This window comes from Lissotriton helveticus, chromosome 1_1, assembly GCF_964261635.1.
Source record: "Lissotriton helveticus chromosome 1_1, aLisHel1.1, whole genome shotgun sequence".
NCBI lineage: Eukaryota > Metazoa > Chordata > Amphibia > Caudata > Salamandridae > Lissotriton > Lissotriton helveticus.
Window position 1 is genome coordinate 134,845,763 of NC_136057.1, and position 24,636 is coordinate 134,870,398.

The following is a 24,636-nucleotide window of genomic DNA, read 5'->3' on the forward strand; positions in this document are numbered from 1 at the left end:
AAAGTTAAATTCGTATACTAGGTGCACTACTACTGAGTGATACTACTTCTAACATATATTATGTGAGTAGCTGTGTGACTGTATCCTTCTGTGTATGGTTGTGTAAGTGGATGTGTGAGTAGCTGTGTGGGTGAGGAAGAGGCTGTGTGAATGGCTGTGTGTGGGTGTTTGAGTGGGTGTTTGGTTAAGTGAGTTGATGTGTGAGTGACTGTATTGCAGAGTAAGTGTCTGTGTGAATGGCTGTATGGTAAGTGGGCAGATGTGTGAAATGCTTACTCCACCTTGATAGACCGAAAGGGAGGGGAGGAGGAATTGCTGTTCTTTATAGAGACACGCTCGCTTGTAAGATCCAGAACGGAGGGGTAACTGATTGTGAGAGCTTACAGTTCTCCCTTCGGTTGTCATCTACAGTATCTCTGGTAGGCTTGTTGATTTACCGCCCCCCTGGACCCTTGGGTAGCTTCCCTAACTCTCTTTTAGAAACTACCGCACTTCTTGCCTCTTCTACTGCCAACTTTGTCGTCCTCGGGGATTTTAATATCCATCTGGATGACCCTACGAACACCGCGGGAGTCGATTTGATCGATGATTTCAACTCGTTTGGAATCTACTTGGTCAACTCGGGCGCGACTCACGAGAAGGGCCATCTGCTCGATCCCATATTTTCCAACTTGGACCATCTTATTCCATCTCCGGCTCTTGCCATGCCTTGGACAGACCACTTTTTGGTGTCCGCGACCTGGCAATTTGATAGTCCAGCTGCGGCAGCCCCAAGGGTTCTTACCCTTGAGAGAGCCTGGTCGAGGCTCCCAGTTGACACTTGGGCGGCACACCTGGAGGCCACGCGGCCCCCTCAAGGAGTCAATCCGATAGTCGCTGACGCGAATTTACATACCTGGCTCGTGCACTCTCTGGATACCCTCCTTCCCAAAAAGAAACAACTTACAAAGGGGAAGAGAATGGGTTCGGCACCCTGGTATTCGTCGGATTTGAGAACCTTGAGGAAGGGGTGCAAGAAGTTAGAGCGGTCCTGGAGGAGAGATTGGAGTGAGGCGAGTCGCAAAGAATATCGTACGGCTCTGAGTAGGTATAAATCCGCTATACGGGCGGCAAAATCAAGATTCTTTGAAGAGCGTATAGATTCTGCGGCCAACTCTCCCAAAGAGTCATTTAGGGTTATTAAGGAGCTACTTAATGTCCCTGAACCCCGGGTTTTACATGAGGACCCTCGCAAAAAATGCACCGAACTGGCCTCGTTTTTCAAAAGAAAAATTGATAACATATTGGCCTCCCTCCCCCGGCCAGGTGAGGTCCCCGCCTTGGTGGACAATTCCAGCTCTCAATCTAAGATGCAATCGGTGGAGATGGCCTCCCTGGGTTCGGTTACGATGGAGGAAGTTCTGGCGGTTCTGGGCACAATGAAGAGCGGCTCTCCGAAAGACCCAGCACCTATTAAATATCTTAAACAGGTGTCCTCTGTGATTGGTGGCCCTGTGACAGACCTGATAAACCTGTCCTTTGCCCACGGGGTAGTCCCCCCCAGTTGGAAAGGAGCGGTGGTTAAGGCCCTTTTGAAAAAGCCTAACCTCGATCCCGCCGACCTCGCCAACTTTCGGCCTATCTCCTTGCTGCCGGGTATCAGTAAGGTGGCTGAGAAGCTGGTGAACAGACGCCTCTCGGACTTCTTGGAAGCCAATTCCCTCCTGGGCGACTCCCAAACGGGTTTTCGTCCCGGTCAGGGGACTGACACTGCCCTGTTGGCGGTCGTGGAGAATGCTAGGAGCATGCTGGATGCGGGGGGATCAGTGGCAGTGATCCTCCTGGACCTCAGCGCTGCTTTTGATACCGTGGACCATCAGGTGCTTCTCCAACGGCTGTCAGGGGTGGGGGTCACGGGTCTGGCCCTCAAATGGTTCGCTTCCTTTTTGGAAGATCGTTCATTTGAGGTGTGGGAAGGCCATGAAAAATCATCTTCGACCCCTCTCCAGTGTGGTGTGCCACAGGGCTCTTCATTGAGCCCTACCTTATTCAACGTTTACATGGCCCCCCTGGAGAGTGTGGTACTGCCGCTGGGTATTAAAATCATCAGCTATGCTGATGATACTCAGCTGGTGGTTGGCCTTTCCCAGTCGGCATACCATCCCGACCGGCTGCACACATGTCTTGAGAAGATCTATACGTGGATGTGCAGCTCAGCCCTAAAGTTAAATGGCTCCAAGACGGAACTGATGCTGCTGGGGAACTCCTCTCCATCTTTGTCCCCCAGCAGCTGGCCAGACTGTCTGGGACCGGTCCCCCCCCCTAAACGGGAGATCAAGAGTTTGGGGGTATGGCTGGAGCAGGACCTATCGTTCAAAACTCATGCCAAAAAGACTGCTGGCGTGTGCTTTGGCCTGCTCCGCGCAGCCCAGAAGATTTTGCCTCTGCTCCCAGCGCCCACCCGAAGACTTCTCATCCAGGGACTTATCATCTCGCGGCTGGACTTCAGCAATGCGTTATTCCTGGGTGCACCTGAATCTACCCTGAATAAACTGCAGCAAGTGCAGAACGCGGCAGCTAGACTTCTGATGGGTCTCCCCAGGCGTCAATCTGCTCGCCCGGCGTTGAGGGCACTGCACTGGCTCCCTGTGAGAGACAGAGTGAAGTTTAAGTCACTTTGTATCGCCCACAAAGTTCTGCACAGGGTAGGTCCACCTATTCTGGGGAAGATGGTCCAGCCCTACAAGGCCCCCCGTCCTCTTCGCTCTGACGACCAACATCTCCTTCAGGTTGGCAGGGTGAAGAAGGCAAGAACGGGTGGCAGAAGGTTTTCAATAAATGTGGCCTCTTTGTGGAACTCGCTGCCCCTACAACTGCGCTCGGAAGCTAGCCTGCTTCGGTTTCGAAAACTTTTAAAAACTTTTCTGTTTTCTGTTTAATCCCTTCATTCTTTAAGTAGTGTTATGTTCTGGTAAGCGCTGGGATGCCTAATAGGTAACCAGGCGCTATACAAAACTCAGAATAATAATAATTATATGGATGTGTGAATGGGTATGTAAGTGGTTGTGTGGGTGTGTGCGTGTGTGAGTGCTTGTATGGGTGAGTGAGTGACTGGGTTGTATGTGTGAGTGAGTGATTCTGTAAGTAAACAAGTGGATGTGTGAGTACCTGTATGGGGCAGTGTGTGGCTATGTGAGTGGCTATATGGGTAAGTGAATGGTTGTGAGTGGCTGTACGAGTGAATGGGTATGTGAGAGCCTCTGTGGAGGAGTGAGTGTTTATGTGAGTACTAGTATGGGTGTGTGAGTGGGCGTACAAATGTTTGTATAGGGGAGTGAGTGGGTGTGTGAGTAGTTCTGTGAATGATGTAATCAGTGATGTAATTTGAGATGTCATCAGTGTTGTGACTGACTAAATCATGAGTGATGTAATATGAGAGGTCTTAAGGAGTGAATAGAGGGGGTGTAAGTTATAGTTAGCTAACGTAACTATAACTTCTGAATTTCACTGGTTGTGTACAAGGGTATTCTGAGCCTAACTATAACAACCCTGTAACTTTTCTTTTTTGCTGTGAATTTATAAGATTTTTTAATATTTTATTTCCTAATTATAGCATCCATGTAACATTTGTTTTTTTCAGTGAATGTCTAAAGTTTTTCTAAATCTATTTCCTAACTATAACGTCCCAGTAACCTTTGGTTTTTTAAGTGAATTTCTATTGTTTTTTAACTGGTAGTCGCAATTGTAGAAACCTCCAAGGAGGCAATTGTTGTCCCACTCCTGAAAAAACACGGGCTGACCCTCAAATCCTGACAAATTACTGTCCAATTTCTCTTCTCCCATACCTGGCTAAAGTCCTAGAAGCCTACACTGCTAGATATATCTTGGGATTCCTAGAAGAGTCTGAATACCTCAATTCTTGTCAGGCAGGGTTTCGCCCAGCACACTCCACAGAGGCAGTTATACTGACAGTATTGGACACTCTTCGCAGGGATGCTGATAAGGGCTCCCTGCAGGCCCTTGTCTTGCTTGATCTCTCTGCCGCTTTCGACATGGTTGACCATGGTATACTGGTCGATCGTGTCAGAGACGCGAGGATTCAGGGCTCTGCTCTGGGCTGGATCCGCTCCTTCTTGGAAAACCGCTCCCTGTCGGTTCATATTGCCCAGTATACAGCCCCCAAAATGAGGACCACATGTGGTGTCCCTCAGGGCTCCTCACTTTCCCCCCTCCTGTTCAACCGCTAACTCCTCCCACTGATCCGTGCCTTCAGAGAGAAGAAAGTCTGCACTTTCAATTACGCTAATGACTTTCAACTTATATTCTCCATCAGCAACTCCCCAGACTCGGTCCGCGACTTTCAGTCCACCATGCTATATATTAGCAGGTGGACGAATAGAAACTATCTAAAACTGAACTACTACTAACAGGGGGAATTCACAACCCATGGGGCTCACACTTTTGGCCAAAAGAACTGGGCCAACCTGCCTCCCCATCTGCCTCTGCCAAAAGTCTTGAGGTAACAATAAACAACAACCTCATCATGAAGTCCCAGACTGGGTCAGTGATATCCACATATTTTTTCCAGATGAGCAAAATATGAAAGATCCACAGATTTCTCACCCAGGATGCTCTGACCCAGGTGGTCCCCGCCATGGTTATGTCCCATGTTGACTTCGCCAACTCGCTATATTTTGGTATTCCACTCTACCCAACCAAACTCTTGCAACTGGTACAGAACCAAGCAGCAAGACTGATTTTTCAGCAGCCTAGGCACCATCATGTCACCCCCCTCATGAGGAAGCTGCACTGGCTCCCCAACTCACAGCGTTGCGCCTTCAAGGTAGGCTGTTTCATTTTTAAATCCCTTAATAGAAGGAGCCCAAAATTCTTGGACAGCCTTATTCAGAGACACATACCCACGTGCAATTTGCGCTCTGCCCACAAGCACCTTCTGTCAACCCCCGACTTCAAATTAAAGCGCATGGCCGGTGCTAGGTTTGCCGTTCTAGCTCCCCGACTCTGGAAAACTCTCTCCCCTCGGAAATCCGGTCATGTAACAACCTCCTAAGCTTCAAGAGGCTACTTAAGACCTGGTTATTCAGACAAGCTTATGAATAACGCTTAGGGTCAGGTACCTCTCAGAGTAGCGCCATGGTACCAGCCCAGTGTACGGGCGCTTTACAATTTTTTTAACATAACATAACGTAGAGGGGTGGAGAAAGGGGGCGGGCCTCTGACCAGCTCGATGGATTTCCGCTGTAAGTGACTTACTGAAGGTAACAGCAGAAGGCTTCTTGGTCCCCAAGGTCCCTCAACATCCAAGAGTACTTCATCCCTCAAGTATTGCGCCAGGAGGTGCGTTTGCAGAGTCGTGGAAAAATGGGGAGTGGCTTACAAAGTCCTCACACCAATCGAGCTGTGTGGAACTTACTGGAGGTAACAGGAGGGGTAGTTGACCATCAAGGGCTCTCTGGGGCCAAGGGTGCTTCATCCCCCAACCACTAGTGTGCCAGGAGGAACATTTGAAGAGTGGTGCAGAAAGAGGGCATGGCCTCCGAAAACCTCTTTCCGCAATTTAGCTGTGCAGGACTTACTGGAGGTGACAAGGGGACTTGGCCGACAAGGACTCTCAGAAGTAAAGGGGACTTCACCCCCCCACCAGCAGTGAGCCATGAGGTGCATTTACAGGGTGGTAGAGAAAAGGGGCGTGGCCTCTGAAGAGCTCTAAGCAATCCCTTAGTGTGGGACTTACTGGAGGTAAAAGGAGGGCTTGTTGGCCCCCAAGGACCCTCTGGAGTCAATGGGACTTCCTCCCCCAAACAGCAGTGCACCAGGAGGCGAGTTTGCAGAGTAGTGGAGAAAGGGTGTGTGGCTTCCGAAGTCCTCTCAGCAATCAAGCTATGTGGGACTTACTGGAAGTAACAGGAGGACTTGTTGGCCCCCAAGGATCTTCAGCATTCAAGGGGACTTCATCCCCCAACCACTAGTGCGCCAGGAGGCACGATTGCAGAATGGTGGTGAGAGGGGTCGTGGCCTCCGAAGACTTCTCAGCTATCCCACTGTGTGGCCCCCAAAGACCCTCTGGAACTTAGGGGACTTCCTCCTCCAAACAGCAGTGCACCAGAAGGCTAGTTTGCAGTTCATGAAGAAAGAGGGTGGAGCCTCGGGCGACTTGCCGGTCTTTTTCAATATTATTTTTTTCGGGGAGAGGAGGGGAGCCTCATGGCCCCATTCCCTGGGCCAATTTAGTAAAAGGGATGGGGTTGAGCGACTCCCCTTCCGGGCAAATTTCAGCCCCGGGGATCCAATCCCATTTTCAATGGTCTCGCTTGCTGAAAGTGAGCACAGTTTGCAATGGCTTGGCAGGAGTGCTAAACCTTCCGTCAAGCCATAGCAAACAGCTATGTCTAAGGGGAGCGCACCCCAGGACACAGCAGGAACAGATCCTGGGGGGGTTGGCAGTCCCCAGGACAATGTTTTACTGCAGGATCGGGGCCATGCAGCCCCCCTCCTTTGTTTGATTTAGAAGGTAGCGGTTCCCAGGGCTGTGGGGGGGCCAGACGGCTCCCACATCATTAATATAGTTCACCCAGGGAGGTGGCGGTCACTGGGGGTGTAGGGGGGGACAGGTGGGCCCCCCGATAGTTACTATTGCTTGTCCTAGGGATGTGGAAATCCTCGGGGCTGCAGGAGGTCTGCGCAGGCCTCCACATTCATTTACATTAACGCCCCTGGGAGGTGGCAGTCCCCAGGGCTACTATAAACCCTAGGAGGGGGGGCCTGTATGCCCCCCTCCTTTTCCAGCCCCCAATGCCCTTGGGACATTGCCCACCCTGAGGCAAAATAAACTGAAAACACGGGAGACTGTGTTTTTGTTTTTTAAATCTTATATTAATTTGCAGATCCACCCGCAGATTTTTCCAAGATTGTTTTTTACAAAATGAGTTTTAGCCATGGAGGGGTCTCTAGGAGACGCCTGCACCACGGCTAGGGGCTCATGGTGTCCCTACCCTGGCGACTTTTCTGTTTTTTTATTTTTTTTGTGGGACTCGTCTTCAAGCAGTCTCAAAACGCTTGCCAATTTTTCCTGGTTGAAGTGTTGGCAGCCAATCAAATTTCAGTAGGATCTGCAAGTCCACTGCAAGGACTCGCGTCACCAGATATCTATATTTTTTAAACTTAAATATCTCTGAAACTACTGAATGGATTTACACCAAATCACAAAAATCCATTGAGTAGTTTCCCGCCAAATTTGGTGTAACTCTGTTGAGCGGTTCGGGCTGTAGTCGTGTTCCAAAAATGAAAACTCCCCATAGACATAATGTGTTTTGGGACCCCACTTTTTTCTCGCCGCCAGCTTGACGGATCTCCCCAAAACTTTTAACACAGCAGCTGAACCAAAAAGGAGAAATATTTTGAAAATGTTGTGAAGATTTGTCAAGCGGTGCCAAAGTTATTGGCAAAACAAAACATGCTTTTCCTATGAAAACTTTGATCCTAACTAAAACTACCTACTGGCTACCGCCAGTGGATGGATGATATATACGTATATATAATGTTTAGAGGACCACTCTTCCCTGGTCCCCAGGGACATGTCTCACAGAGGGTGCTAGCGGTGCAAGGGTGGGCAGGCCTTCAGACTTGTAGTTGCATCACAACATTTCAGGCTTCTGCACATCGGAAGTGATGGCGGAAGATGAGCCTGTATTCACCTGTCCGTAACTTCAACGCTTGAGGCATGTCTTTGAAAAGCAGTGCACAAAGAACAGTTCCTTCCTCTTCAATCATTTCCCAGCTCTCGGCCTTCTTTTGCTCAAGAAGGCGGTGCTGGGACAGCAGTCGTGTGATGGGTAATGGGTAGGGTGACCAACTGACATGGAGCAAATTTTGGACAAGACTGTAAAAAATTCCAGACAAAGGGTCAGACTTCAGGACAAAATTTCAGGACAAAAGGTCAATTTTACTGACACATCCTAGGAGAGGCCATACCCCATGATTTTATCAGTGCATTTATTTACCATTTTCTACATAGCACAATATATTCATTATCGTCTTTATGTGATTGACTCTAGCTTATGCTACATTCAGTTGGTACAATATATGTCCGTGTTCAATAGTAAATTAATGCCCTTGAGAACGGTGTTAAATACATCACCCTGATCTAGATTTACCCAAACTTTCTTGGAGAGAAAGCAACAGCAACATTTTGATTCTGTTTCTAAACATTTTAAAACCTATGGCCAACAGTTTGGGAAACTTTAATGTAAGTGACTATCTGCTAGTTTAGACAAGTTGAACAAAAGCATCTGCCTCACCGCTACCACCAGCCAACTTTAAACCTAAAAAAAAATAATGTGGCAGAGCAGATGGTGTGGGCGACAGTCTCACATATAATGGCAGGATGTGAGGTGCCCACAACTTGTCTGTAGCCTCACAGCTCTAGAGTGTCCGTCCACAATTCTACATTAAGCTCAAGAACTGGGAGTCCAGAATACCAGACAAATAGAACTAAAGAGAAAGATGAAATCGAGATTAGATGGGCGAGCCACAGAAACTGATTTAAAGGATTGTTGCTAAGAACTGGAGGCATAAGGAAGAGAAGAACAAGATGGGACAGTTCCTTAACCACATCGCTGCTTAAGAGTTTCCCCTGCTGTGCTGGACAGCAATGAAAATGGGTGTGGTCATGACGAGCTCAGCTCGTCATGAGCACCTGAGAGGTATATGCCATGATGAGCTGAGCTCGTCATGAGCATGGAAGGGCTTAATTCAGACAAGAGGGGCCCACCATCAGTATCAGAAAGTGCTGTGTACCTGGGGATTTGTCTTAGCAGAGAGAAGAGAAACAGAAGTGGCACCGTCAAGTGACTGAACAAGCAGCCGCCACCCCCCCTCCACTGGTGTAATGAGCTGCTGGTTGTGCTTGTGAAGGGTTTGCAGGGGCCAGACCCCTTGAAAGGATGTGCTGGGTAATTGCCCACTCTGTTCATGTTTTAAAATGGGTCTGCAGTCGAGTCAAGGCAGAGCCAGTGATATGACTCATTCTTAAGTGCCAACGTACATGCAGAATCTTCAAAATATTTGGGGTGTAAATTAACAAGCAACATTTAAAAACATGATAAAGATTTTCTATTGTAAGAAGTGCTTCAATAACATATGGTAATGTTTTCCCCTTTCCATACAACTAAACCCCAGATTAAATGGGGAATGAGTTGCATTTCAATACGTTGCCCAGTTTGCTTTTTGATCTTCTCTTCCACTACCAGTATGAGACGCGTGGCACTAGTGAAGATGTTGGTGCTACCCCAGTTATTGTATTATTTTGAAAACCTTCCTCTGCTCATCCCTCGTTCCTTCTTCAGACACTTCAACCTGTCCCACGTCTGATTTGGGGACCAGGGAGCTGCAGGGTAGCTCTTACCACTCCAAAGCTACCTGTGATTGCTGGTGGATTAGCTCTTGTGCATTTAGAATGCTAATATTTCGCTGCACAGCCCCAATGAGTGGCTCGCTGGCTGTCTGGCTGCCCCTGCACAAGACAGGGTTTACCCGTAAAGACTTTAAGGAGGGCTTACTGCACTACTCATTGTTTCCTACTGGCCATTAAATCCTACGCCATCCAAGGTTATCCCGCACAGCTTTCTCTTGCCTTACTAGAACCCGTAAACTCACTAACACAAAGAAACCCTTTGCTCCTCAAATACTTTTGCTAGGCCTCTGTACTCACACAGGTAGGCTTCATCAGAGCAACTCCATCAGTGGCATGCTGCAGGCCTCTAAAAATGGGGCATTTGTTTGTTGACAGCAAGCTACTAGATTTCCAAACCCTTATGGCAGACTAGAATCTTCACCCAGATCAAATTCTTTCTTATGAGCACCTTAAATAATCATTAAATGTCCTGTATCATATCTGCCCCCTAGCTTACCCTCGTATGAAGTATACCAGATGTTCTACACCATAGGAACTGGTGGTAAACTGATGCAATGGAATACAGAGCTTTCCTGCAGCACGGGGATCGCTACAGGCCTGCTGTCCGTACGAACTGAGAAACGGACATGGCCAAACCTCTGCACGATGCGGACTGGGCTAAAATATTGAGGCAGCCCCACAAAGTATCCCACAGCTCCTGTGTTAAGTACATTTAATTTAATAATCTGAACTTTGCCTAATTTACACCTGCCTGAATTAACAAAATATACCAAGGAGCTATAGCTCAATGTCCTCTCTGTCTGCAATTTGATGCCAGTTTGCTTTATATTCTTTGGTCCTAACCCACATGCCTTTCATATTAGCAGAGATTTCTGGAGCTGCTGTCGACCGTATTGGGCCGTGTACTAACGAATACCACAGAAGCAGGCTTATTGAGCGCATTCCCCCACCTTAAGTTCAAGAAACCCTCGACCAAGTTCTCCAACCTGGCTCTTCTGCTAGCAAAAGGCACTGGAAGGATTCACTTCCTCCGGTTATCGTAAGTTGGACCAAGGCCTCGTTCTCATGGTTTCGATCTGAGAGCGCCGGTTACACAGGGAGGAATGAGCCGGTCTGATAATATATTTTAGTACACAGGCGTGGGATATTTTGGTGGAGGGCTTTTAAGACTGTACCAAGGATGATACCTTCCTCAATAATCCACCACAACACATGCACTCACCGTTTGTATATAGTAGTAGTTCTTGCCACATATAGGCAACTATTCGTGGCAGTGGTTTCAGGGGGCCTATCTCCGACACGCGGTCATAATTTCCCCTCTAGAACACTTTCTTCTAAGCACCACAGGGCTCATTGCTCTGGTTCCCAAGGCTGATAGTTAAAGCAGCAGCAACTGGGCAGTGGGTGGGGATGGAAAGTTTATTATGGGTCAGTTTGTTACAAAGGAAAATGTAAAAATAGTGTGTTTTCTCTTCATAAATAGCCCAGCACTGTTCTTCTGTAATTGTATTATGGAAACTATTGCTACATACATGGCTACCATCATGCTATGTAACTCTGTTGGCATACACAATTAACATCTTAAAAAAACATATGGTAGTGTTTCAGTTTAGTGCATTAGATCACAACATTGCATTGCCATTTATCTGAAAAAAACATTAACTTTAAATAATCTTCCCTCTTGACTACACTAGTGAACAAAGTGAACCAATTATCTGGCGTCCCAAAAATCATGGCCAATATTATTGTTATGGATGGTGGCACATTCCAGGCTAATGAAACATACAAGTCAGTTTTTGTACACAATCCATCTTAAACTGAATTACTTGAAAGGGTTCTCAAATGTGACTATCAAGTACATTAGACATGTGAAGTAAATTGATTTGACAAAGATCCCACAACTTAGCCATACAAGAAATCTGGGGTTTGAACCCAGGTTCCCAATAATGCATAGTGCACCTAAGCCACTGACTAGATCAATTTATTTTTGTCATGGAAACCAGAAGACAGTGTTTTGTACAATTCTGTAAAATTAATAGAACAATATGTTAATTAAAGACAGATCAGAGGTTAATGTGACCCAATATCTAAAAAATAAAAAAAAGTCCATAATAAAAGTAAGGGCAGGCAGGAAACCATATGCTAAAATCACTGACTTTTGAGATATTATAGAGCTATTTCCGACAAGGCGAACCACAGAAACGTTGACCAGGCTTGAGCCTGAAGCCTGGCTCTGACACAGCCCAAGGTCCTGTTAGAACCGCAAGCCCATAACAAACCGAGCTTTCATGCGGCTTCTTCATGCCTCCTTCCTTCTACCAAGGATATGGCATTTGGGACAAGGATGCCAACTTTGGAACTGGGGAATCCGGTTTGAGTCTCGGCATTGGCTCAACATCCTGTGATTCTAGGCAAACCACAATCTCCCCGTGCCTATAAACAATGAATGTGGCCTTGTGTAATGTAAGTGGTGCTCATGCAAAGTGCTCCAATACCTTTGGGTCGGATTCATGCTATATTAAAAACTGCAGAAACATGCAAAAAGAAGTAAAAACAAAGCCTTAACATAACAAAAGACAAATACCCATTTCCTAGCTGATTTTTACCAAGTTAAATTAGAAAACCAGGATAAATTGTGGCGTCTCCACTTAAATTGTGTGATCATGGGCAAATATTTTACTTCATAATTTTCTTTTTCCATTAATGCGTATGAAAGTACTTTTAAATACATGAGCTCTGAATACCAGTTGTAGAAAAACCTACTGTATTTGATTTAATATGTTTTAATGTGATATATTAATGCCAATGCTTCATATGTTAAAGACTATGGGCCCGATTCACAGAATAAACTTAAGACTCAATCCTAAACTTAGTACTATTTTGGTATTCAAAAAATGCACTTACTACTTTTGGCATTTACAGAATGAACTTACTACTTTTGGTATTCACAGAAGTTAGGATTTTGTCTTAAGTTTGTCTTAAGACAGACTTAAGACAGACTTAAGACAGACTTAAGACAAAATCCTAACTTCTTTAAATACCAAAAGAAGTAAGTTCATTCTGTGAATGCCAAAAGTAGTAAGTGCATTCGGTGAATAGCAAAATAGTAGTACGTTTAGGATTGAGTCTTAAGTTCATTCTGTGAATCGGGCCCATACACTTCTCTTCGATCTTATCATATTTTAGATGATGTTTCTTATATGATGTACATAGCAAACATATCAGGGCTTGTCTCGTGCATGGGCTCAAAGATCAGAGCCAGACTTTTGACTTGTCTCACCTTGTGAATTTGTTGGCTCGCCCACCTCAAAGCCATTCAATACAGCAGTTCAAGTGCATTAAAAAAAGTATGGATACTGCCATGAGGACGGGGTCAGTGAGCTTGGAGGTGGAATCTAAGGCGTGGCTAAAAAGAGCACAATATTGTGTAACTATTTTGTTGATCTCTCACTGTCAGTTAACTACACATAAAATAATGCACACCTTAACTGAAAAATAAATAAAAGTTTAATTAATCAGTGTAACATGCACTATTGTTTGTTATGAAACTTGGTTAATGTGATCACAAGGGGCCCGATTCACAGAATTAACTTAAAACTCAATCCTAAACTTACTACTATTTTGGTATTCACAGAATGCACTTACTACTTTTGGCATTCACAGAATGAACTTACTACTTTTGGTATTCACAGAAGTTAGGATTTTGTCTTAAGACAAACTTAAGACAAACTTAAGACAGACTTAAGACAGACTTAAGACAAAATCCTAACTTCTGTGAATACCAAAAGTAGTAAGTTAATTCTGTGAATGCCAAAAGTAGTAAGTGCATTCTGTGAATACCAAAATAGTACTAAGTTTAGGATTAAGTCTTAAGTTTATTCTGTGAATCGGGCCCTACAGATGTATATTTGTGCAACCAGAGATCCACGGAATCTAATCCTGTTTGGTGCAGCAGGTAAAAGCGACTTGTGTATTTTCAGTGCTAGGAGATCCCTGAAAGCACTATGAATGTTTAAGTCATTATTTGAAACGAGCATTACACGCAGGATAATATAGACTGCCACTAAATGCGCATATGAATTTAGGTTAAAGATAGAAAGTGTTCCTAAATTAAAGATTTCAGAAATGTACAGATTATACGTAGTGCAAATATTGTTTATAACTGTGCACTAAATGCATGCACCACTCAGCTCAGCATGGCAAGTACCTTACAAAAAAAATCTTGATATCAGGAATCTTCAAGAGACTCCATCAATTCTCGTCTATACCAGCTCAAGAGAAGCCTTTACATTTGTTGATCGCACACATTTGCATTTCTTTGGGGAAGCAGACACTCTGGCAAGAAGGCTTCTTTCATTTTTGATCTCTGCCCCTCGCTCCGGGAACGCAGCACAGGAGACCCACCCTCTTTCACTTCAGCTGGGGAATCACAATTGTGGGAATTAACTTTTGTCTTTTAGTTGAGAGGCTAAAATTATGGACAAATGCCATCTCTTAAGACATCTATTGCTTACATTTACGGACAGTCTGTGAAAATTACGGATGGTTGGTCACCCTAGTAATGTGTTCTGTAAGAATGGCCGCCGACTTACATAATTCCATTGCGTGTCAAAAGCGATCCGCTGTCTCTGGGCTTCTAGTGGGCTGAAAACAGTAGGAGGGATTTCTGTCGTACTCCCATTAACTTCAATGTGGGCCTGTGTTCCGAGCGAATAAACAGGCTTGCATTGAATAAAGGGGTGAGTGGGGAAAACCGTGCACCCTGAGCACCAGCTGCTCAGGCTTCAAAGCCACACTCCTTCCCAGGACCTCATCAAGGCCACACCTCTGACCCCATCATGCTCCAAAGCCCCGCCCCTTCTCAGGGCCTCAGCCCTACCAAGACCATGCCTCTGACACCATCATGCTCCAAGCCCCACCCCCTGTAAAGGCCCCGCCCCCACCAAGGCCACAAAGCCTCACAAAGCGGAAATCATACCAGGGTTGGGAGGGTCTCTAGACGTTATTTTCTCAGTTCCTCCTCTCCCTCCCTCACCATGCGCGTAGGAAGTGTGGGGGACGCGGGGGATATATCCCCCCAGATTTTGGAGTGTGGGGGACACAGGGGACAAGGGGGGGGATGAGGAGACACAATAATTTCCCCTCTCCCTTCTGTGATTCTTAGGGCCATTAGCGCATGAAAGCGCTACCTTTAATGGCCCTGCATGTTACCTGTGAACTGCCTCCAGTCACAGAGGCCACCCGCCGTCTCCCCTTTGTTATGCTGCATTAAGGCTTGGCCGTACTGGGACAAGCAGGGAAGGGAAAAAAGCCCTGTCTCTTTTCCTTCCTGCACATAGAAGTGTCATTTTCCCAGGGTGGGAGACGGCACCATTCCTAGAGGGGCTGCTATACCTGGTTGATGGGTGGAGTGGCAAACGTTTAATGTAATACCTTTCAACTGTTTTAATTCTTTTAGATTATAAACAGTGTATTGCTGCTCTGTGTTCAGGGATGTGGTCTTTTTAAAGCAAACTGCTTATGTTTTGTAAGAATATAAGCAATGGACTTTGAAACGGGTCTCTTCTGGGTCCTGTAGTCATGTCCTGAACTTTTCAGGCACAATCACTCAATAATTTCTGAATAGTGAGTGTAAAAGCGTTAAGGTAACCATGTTGGTCCTGCTTACATTTCTTATGCTTTACTTATCCTTGTATTCCCTGAGTGTTTGCTTTTTCCAGGATGTTATTACTTTTTTTTCAGGCAGCATATTACTCTTGTCTAGTACATAATTTGAATTGAGTTGCAGCACAATTGGGTTGCAGCTGAAGGCAGTGCTAGTTTCTCTCAGTGGGGCAGTATGGTGATCGGTGGGGGAGAGGATGTGGCACTCTAGCTAGAGCTGCCGAATTTGGAGAACCAGGGTCAGCCTTCATGGCCAGTCCACCAGCCCACTCTCTTGACAGAGGACATTCCCATGATACACCTTAGAAGGTCCCGATAAACCTTAGAAGCTCTGGTGTCTTAGCACCAGCAGGGGAAACTTGCGGTGGCAAGTATGGCTTAACCTTGAAGGCCTGTCCACCACAATCCATACTGAAGTTCACCTCCAGTCTTGCGGGCAGGCAAACGAAGAAGCACACCCTAGAGCGACAATAACTCTGTCATTGAGGTCACAAGACCCTTGAGGCCAGTCTACCTCACCCTTTGGTACCTCCATTGGCCTTTTTCAGCAGTAGTAGTGCAACTTACCAAGGATTGTCAATGTAGGATTTGCATGCACACCAAACTAATTTTGCAAACTTCATGGTCTCTGATTCATGCACAAACACTTTTAACATGTGCTGCCTTCTTTTGGGCCACTGGAGTTATGCAGCAATGGAGGGCAAAATTATGGCATTATGCAGTAAAGAAAGGCTACAGAGTAATGCGGTACATTTTATGATACTTTATTTTGACATTTTTATACGTACTAACAACCTCTGCAAAGATTTTGCCTCATTAGTACTTGTGTAACATACACATGCAGCAGTGAGAAAGGTGACTAGTCAACCTTTTCAAAGGGCCCTCCACTTCGCAGCAACATAAGTCACATTTTTATAGTAATTTTTGATCTGTTTGAGCTGCAAACAATGTTTGGGTGAAATTGTTGCATTTACCATTACCATCCTTCTGAGTCCTTTAATCCTAGTTTTATGGCTTTGCTTTCTCCTGTTATTAATTAATAACCTCTTGCAATGTTAACCTATGGGCTGGGGATCTGCAAAGGAAAAATGAACTGGGTAATTTCTCCAATACCAGGGCCTATAGAACATGTTTTATAAGAACCCTGCTTATCCCTACAGGGCCCCCATCCCTGGAACACCTAGAAAAGACGTTAGGGGTTCTGATTATATCAAAATATTGCAGATCCTCACTTCACAGTGCTCCTACAACAAAAGTCGATTTTGGGAAGCACTATATTACAATGTGTGGAGTGCAATGTTTACTTTCACTTAACCCAGGGCATATAAATCTCTTTTTATAAGGGTCCCCTTTATAGATACCCGACCCCCCCGGGGCACCTTGGGGAAACTCTGTATTTATTCAAAAAACACCCGTTCCTGCACTTTTAATGCCCACGAGGGGCTGCCTCAGTCTGAAAAGGAAACATGCTTCACCTCAACTCTGTGAAGGGAGAGAAGGAACAGACAGCTAACGAAGAAAACAAGCCTCTCCGCAGGTTGTGGCTGCACCTGAAAGAAATGCAAGTGTGTGCGACAGGATAATCAGCACATCTAACTGGGAGCCAGTGCAGGCCTTCAGTGTAGAATCATTTCATGCAATGTGGCGACAAAGAGTTCTTGGTTTTGAAGGATACTCTAAGGCCATTATCTGTTCTAGAGTGTGTCCTTTAAATGGAAACCTATAAGAAAGGTTTGCGCTAGGCAAAGTCTGATGGCATAATACTAAATATGTAACTTTTGAAAGGACTGTAAGCACACAAATAATGACAGAGTTACTAAATGTTCTTGCAAAGCGTTGCAGCAACCACGGTTTGCCTACTGCGGCTGTCATCTCCTGTACTGGCACCTTAATAAGGGTGCTTTTAGGGATGAACAGCGCAGAAATGGGCGCGTGCGGGCTGTCTAGCATAGGATTTGTACTGGAAGCACAACCATCCATTTTAAATTCCTATGTCTATACACCCCTCAGAAGGGTTCCATGCACTAGAGGTGCGCTGTGCACTTTAGGACACATGCAATGTATGATTTTTTCTTGAAAAAAAAAGGGGCAATATTTGCACCACATAGCTGCACTGCACTTCATTTGTTGAGAATTTCGGCAGAAAATTGCTATAATTAAATTGGCGAGTACTCCCTTGCTCTCTCTCACACACAGATACCAGGCGCTGCGACGGAGTACACAATTAGGTTAGCCATCTGTCTACTCACTTATTGTGAGTTCATGTTCAGGGGCAGCGTTAGGGCGGTGCAGCTGCACCTGTCGCTGACCTCGGGCGCCCTGTGTTTAGAAATGACTTATGGTTTTAAAAGCACCTGCTGCAGAGTGCCTTGTGCATCCAGCAGTTTTCAGGCAGCAAAATTAATGTTCCTGTTGGAGAGAGCTGGTGCTTTGTCTCGTGGCAGTTTGACTCATCATACAGAAGCGCAGAGGGCTAATATGCCTGCTGCGAAGAATGTATGCAGATCTCAGAACAGTATTTTATGTTAATTGCTCAGTATATTACTGCTTTTGTCAGAGAGATCCTTAGATCACAACCGTTTATAAATTATAATCCTAATATAGAACAGTTACTTATGAACTGGTATCAAAGTGCTGCATGCAAACTGCATAATACAGGGTAGGACGTTATGGTTTCTTCACCATGTTTCATCATCAATTCCTAATGTTGATAAAAAGGGTTAATTTGGATACCTCTAAATTCTTATTAGTAAAGCCAACCCCAACCAGCGATTTAAAAGAAATAAAGTGTATGTAAGAGAGGGGCCATGGAACGATGACGGGCACTATTGGAAGGTGGCAGTGAGCGAATCTGTGAAGGAGGCCACTAGTTTGGGGTTGGAGGGGGGAGTAGAGGCACCAAAAACTATTGTTGCACCGACAACCCCAGCACTAACGTCAGCCCTTCTTGTCGCTGTGTGACACACTCAGAGAGCCCTGGCTTTTTTACCAACAGGGGAATTCTGGTACCTGCTGTTTTGTTTTAATGTGTTATCATTACATGCAGGGGCTGAAAAATCCCATCCTGGCAAGTGCCAGAGACCGAAAACTAAACCTAGGAGGAGACATCACGCTTGACATGTGGCATTCCGCCTCTATAGTGGAGGAGCAGATCTGGAGGGACAGATTTGCCTGCACTGCGGTGCGGATATGAAGGTGCGCTGATTCTGGAACAAGTGTCATGCACTAATCAAATCTTCTCCGTTTAGCGCAAGCGCCACTCATTGCAGTAGTCTGGTGGAAAAAACAGCCTCTTTCTACAGTACGTGGCAACAGTTTGCCTGTCAGTCAACTGGCACTCACTGGCCATTGCTGGGCATGGCAGCTAGTAACAGATCAGAACCAGGTTTGCCTTCACCGCGCTACAAAGCGTCCAGCAGTGGCCTTGAAAACTAACACATTGCACAATTTACGGGGAGGAACAGCTGCTGTCAATCACAGCTCTGGAGGGCGACGAAGGCCCGCCCGAGACATACCTCCGACCCTGGCTGATGCAGCCGCCACCTTCATAGGAAGTGGCTTTCAGCACAGATGTCCCCAGCGCTTCTTTCAGCTGCAACTCCATGTCTGTGGGGCGCTCTAGCTTAGATTATAGTGAGATGCTTACTATCCCTTGAAATGGTAAAAAAAAAACAAGAAGTGCCCAAGACGTGGCAAAAATCACCTTTATTGGCAGCTGCTTCTACTCAAACCTTAGCAGTCCCTTCCGCAAGCCCCCCTTCAAGGCCCAGTTACCGCAGACGCTGCTGTTGACGCAGCTGCCCTACAATCCACCCTCAGTCAGTTGCCTTGATGCCTTGCTCCTCGGCCATGTCTGACGCTCCTAGCACTTCATTAAAAAAGATAAGTGCAGCCGCCATAGCTAAAGCTTGCAACTGCAACAAAAAAAAAATAGATTGTTTTAAAAGTTAAGTTGGGAGAGCAGTGCATTGCGTGGCCGCCATTGTTAAAGATAAAGCCATTCCAAAAGGAAAACAAGAGGTCTGAAGTGTGTTTGTGATTTACTCACGTTATAATCGCAATCTTCAACATGAACACGTTTGTTTTGTTGAAGTAGTCCCCAAATTAACAAATCAACAGGTACAGTATAAGGAAACTGTTCTCAGCCGGTGCTCGTGATTGAAAAAAGGAAGTGATGTATCAGGAGCACCAGCCAATGAGGAGCCACCAAAGAAGACAGACAGCGAGAAAGAATCAATTATAAAGAGCAGGTGGGATTACACTCTCAACACTGACTACAGCAGGTCTTGCAGACAGCGCATGCGCACTGCCTATGCTTGACCTAAAAAGGGAACAGTGATAATGTGGAAATGATACCTGTAAAATAGACACCCGCACCATTCATGCGCAAGGCCCTAAACTGTTAGATATTCACCCACATTGTACACCGACAGTAAATGAAGTCCAAGGTGAGTAGAATTAGAGCAGGGAGTGAATTAGCAGCCGTGGACCCACCATCCCGGTTGGTGTTGTCGCCTGTCTCAGAGAAACAATACTACCACTGGTTCCTGTTTTCTCATTCTGGAAGGATTATCATTAGAGAGCTTACGCAAAATCTCAATTGGTTTTTAACACTGTGATCCTGCCTTGGGTTGGGCTTATAATCATTAAGGAATAGTTAAGGCAGATATAAAATACATTTGAAGTCATTTCTTTTTGTAGTTGCTGTTTTAAGATTTTGTTTCAAGGGGTGAAAAATACTTGGTTTTACAGTCTTTTTTTCATGGTTGATAACATGAAAAGGTCGGCCATGGTGGCAAAACACTGGTCAGGTGACAACACTCACATCCACCACTACACCCTCTGTTTCCCTTTTGAGGGCACGATTTGTCTGCGTCATTGACACATGATCTTAGCCCAATCAGAACTCTACAACCAGTGCCTACGTAATGGTCATTCTTAACAGCACCCCCACTGCATCTCAACGGGGTACAGGGACCCCCCTACTGAAGAAGCCTCCTTTGAATCCAGGGAAACACCCTTTTTGGACCCATTTGACTTCTGCGGAGCTGCAGAGTCCAAACCTTCTAGGGATCACCCCTCTGAAATGAACTGCAGAGCCTGCTCTCTCTGGGCCTAGCTCTCTCAAACCAGCCACTACTCCATGACCTCCAACCTCATCACCTCATCCTCAACCAGCTCCTCCAACAACCTCTAAATGCCAAAAACACCTTCTTCAACAACTTCAAGTGTCCAAGGAACACCACAAGCAGGACACATGAAACCGCAACAGCAAACACACACAAAAAGCTAAGTCCTGGACCCACATGCACAGCCATCAACAACTTCACCTGCCACAGTCCACACCTCCAAGACCAGACTGACTAAGCAACCCCCCTCCCCCCACCCATCAACCTTCAGACCTACGACCAAGGAAAAGCAACAGCATGCAACTAACAGTTCTAGTTGTTCAATAAACGACACGTCACAGATTACCGGCAACTTAATAGCAAAGGAAAACATCCAACCTTGCTAATAAATGTCAAATCTGTCTTTCAAATCACCAACACAACTTTCAGATCAAAACTTACCAAGACCAGTCAAAACCCAGTCCTCTAAAGCCAAGCCACCCACGCTATGGGACACATAAAAACTCACAGGGGTTAAAGTGTATTCAGAAGACAGGTGAGGATGTAGATTACAGCTGCAGGCAGACCTCACAGTGGGGAAGAGCCTCGGTGTATCTAACTGGAAGCTTATGTCAGAACAAAAAGTATTCACAGCTTTACAACTATCTTGGAAACTCCGACCAGAAGCAGAAAACACTCCACGGTAATCAAGCACAGCGCAAGGACCAATCCAAACAAACCCATAAAGCATATGAAGGTGAAAAACAAAGCCATCGATTGAATCTTCAGAGATACCTTTGTACACCTCTTCAGTTTGTACATGCGCCCCCTTGTGTACTCCTTGAAAAAGATGAAGAGTAAAATTTACAATGATGCAAGCAATATGCAATTACTTTTTGCTATCGATAATTCACCTGAATCTAAAGCTACTTTTCAAAACATAATGCATTCGTGATTGGATGAATAGCAATCAACTCAAATTAAACTATGATAAGACTGATATCGTAATATCTAGTAGCCGGCCTGACCTGTGGATCCCCACGTACTGGCCAGCGACCATGGGCACGTCCCCCCACCCGAAAAGCTCAGTTACGAGCCTTGGAGTCCATATTGAGAAGAACTTGTCTGTGAAACCTCAAGTAGGGGCTGTGATCTCGTCCTGCTACCTACAGCTTCGCAAAATCAGAAAGATTAGCAAATGTCTTACTCTGGAAGCTCTTATCCAGGTTGCCATCAAATTAGTCATCTTGAGGATCGACTATGCAAATTTTCTCTACCTAGGTATACCTAAAGGACTCAATTGTAGATTGCAATTGGCTCAGAATCATGCAGCCAGGCTCACTTTCCGTCAGCCCAGGAGCTGCAACATCACCCCTCTGATAAGGCAAGCACACCGGCTGCTGGGGAAACAGCAAACGGTTTTCAAGACTGGATGCATCATTTTTAAATCTCTGTTTGGCAGCAGCCCATCTTTCATCTCAGCTCACTTTCAAAAGTACACTCCCTCCCGCAACCTGAGATCCACTCACCTGAGCCACCTCACCACGCCCCCATTCAAGAAGAAAAGATGGGGAGGCTGCACCTTCTCTGTTCCTGCCCCTGGTATTTGGAAATCAGGTAGACCCCCTGTTATACCAGGTTCAGACAATGCCTAAAGACCTCTTGCTGCAGACCCGAGTGTCTCACTCTCTCCCTTCTAACACTGGCTGCAAAGCCTGACTTTTCTGGAGCTCTCTTCTGCTCACTGAGGCCATGGCTGTATTCTGGGCCGGTCCTGAGGCAACGCTGGGTCCAGAGACGAATCTCAATACTATCTAGTTTCATCTGAGGGGAGAGGATGTAGCTTTACGACTAGAGAGGTCTACCTTGAAGCTGGGAAACCAGGTTCGAGTCTCGGCAACGACGCTCAACATCCTGTGATTCTGGGCAAATCGCGTAATCTCCCTGTGCTTAACAAAAAAATGAATGTATCCGTGTGTAACGGAACTGGTGCTCATGTAAAGGGCTCTGAAACCCGAAATCTTCCGGTCTAGTTCACAGTTTATAAAACTCTACCAAAAAAAAAAAGAAAAATCTGAATACATTGTTTGATCATCCTACTCCTACTCCTAAACTGAGAAAAATCCTAACTTTAAGACTTTTGGTATTCACAGAATGACTTTAGGAGTCCTAACTTCTGTGAATACCGAAATGAGTAAGTGCCTTCTGTGAATACCAAAATGGTAGTAAGTTTAGGATTTTGTCTTAAGTTAGTTCTGTGAATCGGGGTACTAGTGTTTGGGTCTGGAAAAAACATGTGCACCGTGGATGGAGTCAATGTCCCTGCTCAGTGTGGACAAGCCTGTCAGACAGTCTGGCACTCTGGCATTGCTAGGAAGGCCAGCTTGAAAGGGCCCCTGTATAGGCCGTCAGGGCCCACAGGGGACAAATAACAGCCCTCGCACGCTAGTCCATATAGCTGCGCCAAACCCTCCGACTAGCCAGCCCAGCAGTGTTGCTGCTTCTCTCCCTTCTCACTGGATTACTGTCAATAGTCAAGATCTAAAGGAATGAACTGCAAGACCCTCAGACAAGCTTTAGATGTCAGTCGGGCATTCAGTCCTAAGCTATAGCGTTTACCACCACACAGACAGGTGCTCATTCCAGGACACATGACCAGTGACCAGAAAGCTGAAGTGCTTCAAGAGCTACGCCCTCAGAAAGGCGCTATACTGTCAATAGACACTAAGGGCCCAATTCACAGAACTAACAAGACAGAATCCTAAACTTACGACTTTTGGTATTCACCGAAGGCATTTAGTAGTAGTACAGTTAGTATTTTGTCTTAACTCTGTCTTAAGTCTGTCTTAGGTTTGTCTTAGACAAACTTAAGACAGACTTAAGACAGACTTAAGACAAATTTAAGACAAAATCCTAACTTTACTACTACTAAATGCCTTCTGTGAATACCAAAAGTAGTACGTTTAGGATTTTGTCTTAAGTTAGTTCTGTGAATCGGGCCCTAAGCGTCCAAAAAGGGACTGAATACCCAGGCATGGGAGGGGTTTCCCCCTGACCTAAAGTAAACCCTCAGACAGGATCACAATCCCAGACACGGATTGAGTCCCACTGATGAGCTTACAATCTCAGGACTCAGGGGCAGCTGCTCCGCTCAGGTGGAGGAGCGGCGCCCCACTGCTTCTTGCAGTGTAAAAAAAGGAAAAAGTGAAATGAAAATAACCCAAGGTTAATATCATTTTAGTTTTCCCCGTTGCGGGGTCTTTGTGGGGCGGGGCTGCTCTCAGAGCTTGGCAGGAGTGGTTTGCACTCCCTATGTGAGCATGAGTGCTTGGCTGGCCCTCTCGGCCGCCCAAAGCAGTCATGCGCACATACCCCTTTTTCCATGCAGGCTGCATTACAGCCTGTGTAGAGAACATGCCCACCCCTCCAGCCCGTAGCTGAGCGCTGTGTCACGCACTCAGACCAATCACAACGCTTCATTCCTGCTTCCTGTCTCCCTCCCCCAAGAAGCCAGGAAGAGGACGTAGGAGAGACGTCGGCTGGCCAGACGGCTGCCATCCACCCTCGCCTCTTTCCCCCACCCCACCCCACCCCACTGCTGATTCCAGGTAGCATCCGCCACTGTTTCAGGGAAACCCCCAAAACCTTACCATTACCTAGGCAGGCGCTAGGTCTCCATACAGGAGCTTACTCCGCAAACAGGAGCACGGTGCAATGATGGGGGCAGAGAGTGCACGTAAGGGGCATGGGGAGGTGGGGGTCTCCATACCTGAGCCTCCGCTCCATCCGGAACGGGGGGTTCGTTCTGGATCCCCAGGCCATCGCCCCCGTTGATGCACGCCTCCTCGTACTGGTTCAGATTGTTGGCCATTGCAGCAGCTGCAAAGAAAGAAGGTGGGAGAATCCATGAACAGGTTCTAGAGCAGAGAGTGCAAGCAACACGCGCAAATCTGCCGATGCATCTCAACCTCGGCCTGCAACCCTCTGCACTGCTGAAGACCACACAGAGCTCTGCCAATGCACCTCAACTCCGTCCTGCACCCACTGCCGCTGCACTGCTGAGAACCACACAGAGCTCTGCCAATGCACCACAACCCCGGCCTGCACCCACTGCAGCTGCACTGCTGAGAACAACAGAGCTCTGCCAACGCACCTCAATCCCGGCCTGCACCCACTGCCGCTGCACTGCTGAGAACAACAGAGCTCTGCCAATGCACCTCAACCCCAGCCTGCACCCACTGCCTCTGCACTGCAGAGAACAACAGAGCTCTGCCAATGCACCTCAACCCCGGCCTGCACCCACTGCAGCTGCACTGCTGAGAACAACAGAGCTCTGCCAACGCACCTCAATCCCGGCCTGCACCCACTGCCGCTGCACTGCTGAGAACAACAGAGCTCTGCCAATGCACCTCAACCCCAGCCTGCACCCCTCTGCACTGCTGAGGACCACAT

At 46.4% G+C, this 24,636-nt stretch overlaps 1 protein-coding gene across 1 annotated transcript in view; it reads right to left on the bottom strand.

The window, feature by feature from the left end:
* The window catches only part of UNC93B1 (unc-93B1 regulator of TLR signaling), a 235,955-nt gene that overhangs the window by 157,202 nt on the left and 54,117 nt on the right, over window positions 1-24,636 (bottom strand). Inside the window, exon 2 of the mRNA XM_078655492.1 lies at window positions 23,954-24,063. Coding sequence (XP_078511618.1) covers window positions 23,954-24,055 — 102 coding nt within the window. The 5' untranslated portion in view covers window positions 24,056-24,063. The remainder of the gene's footprint in view (window positions 1-23,953; window positions 24,064-24,636) is intronic.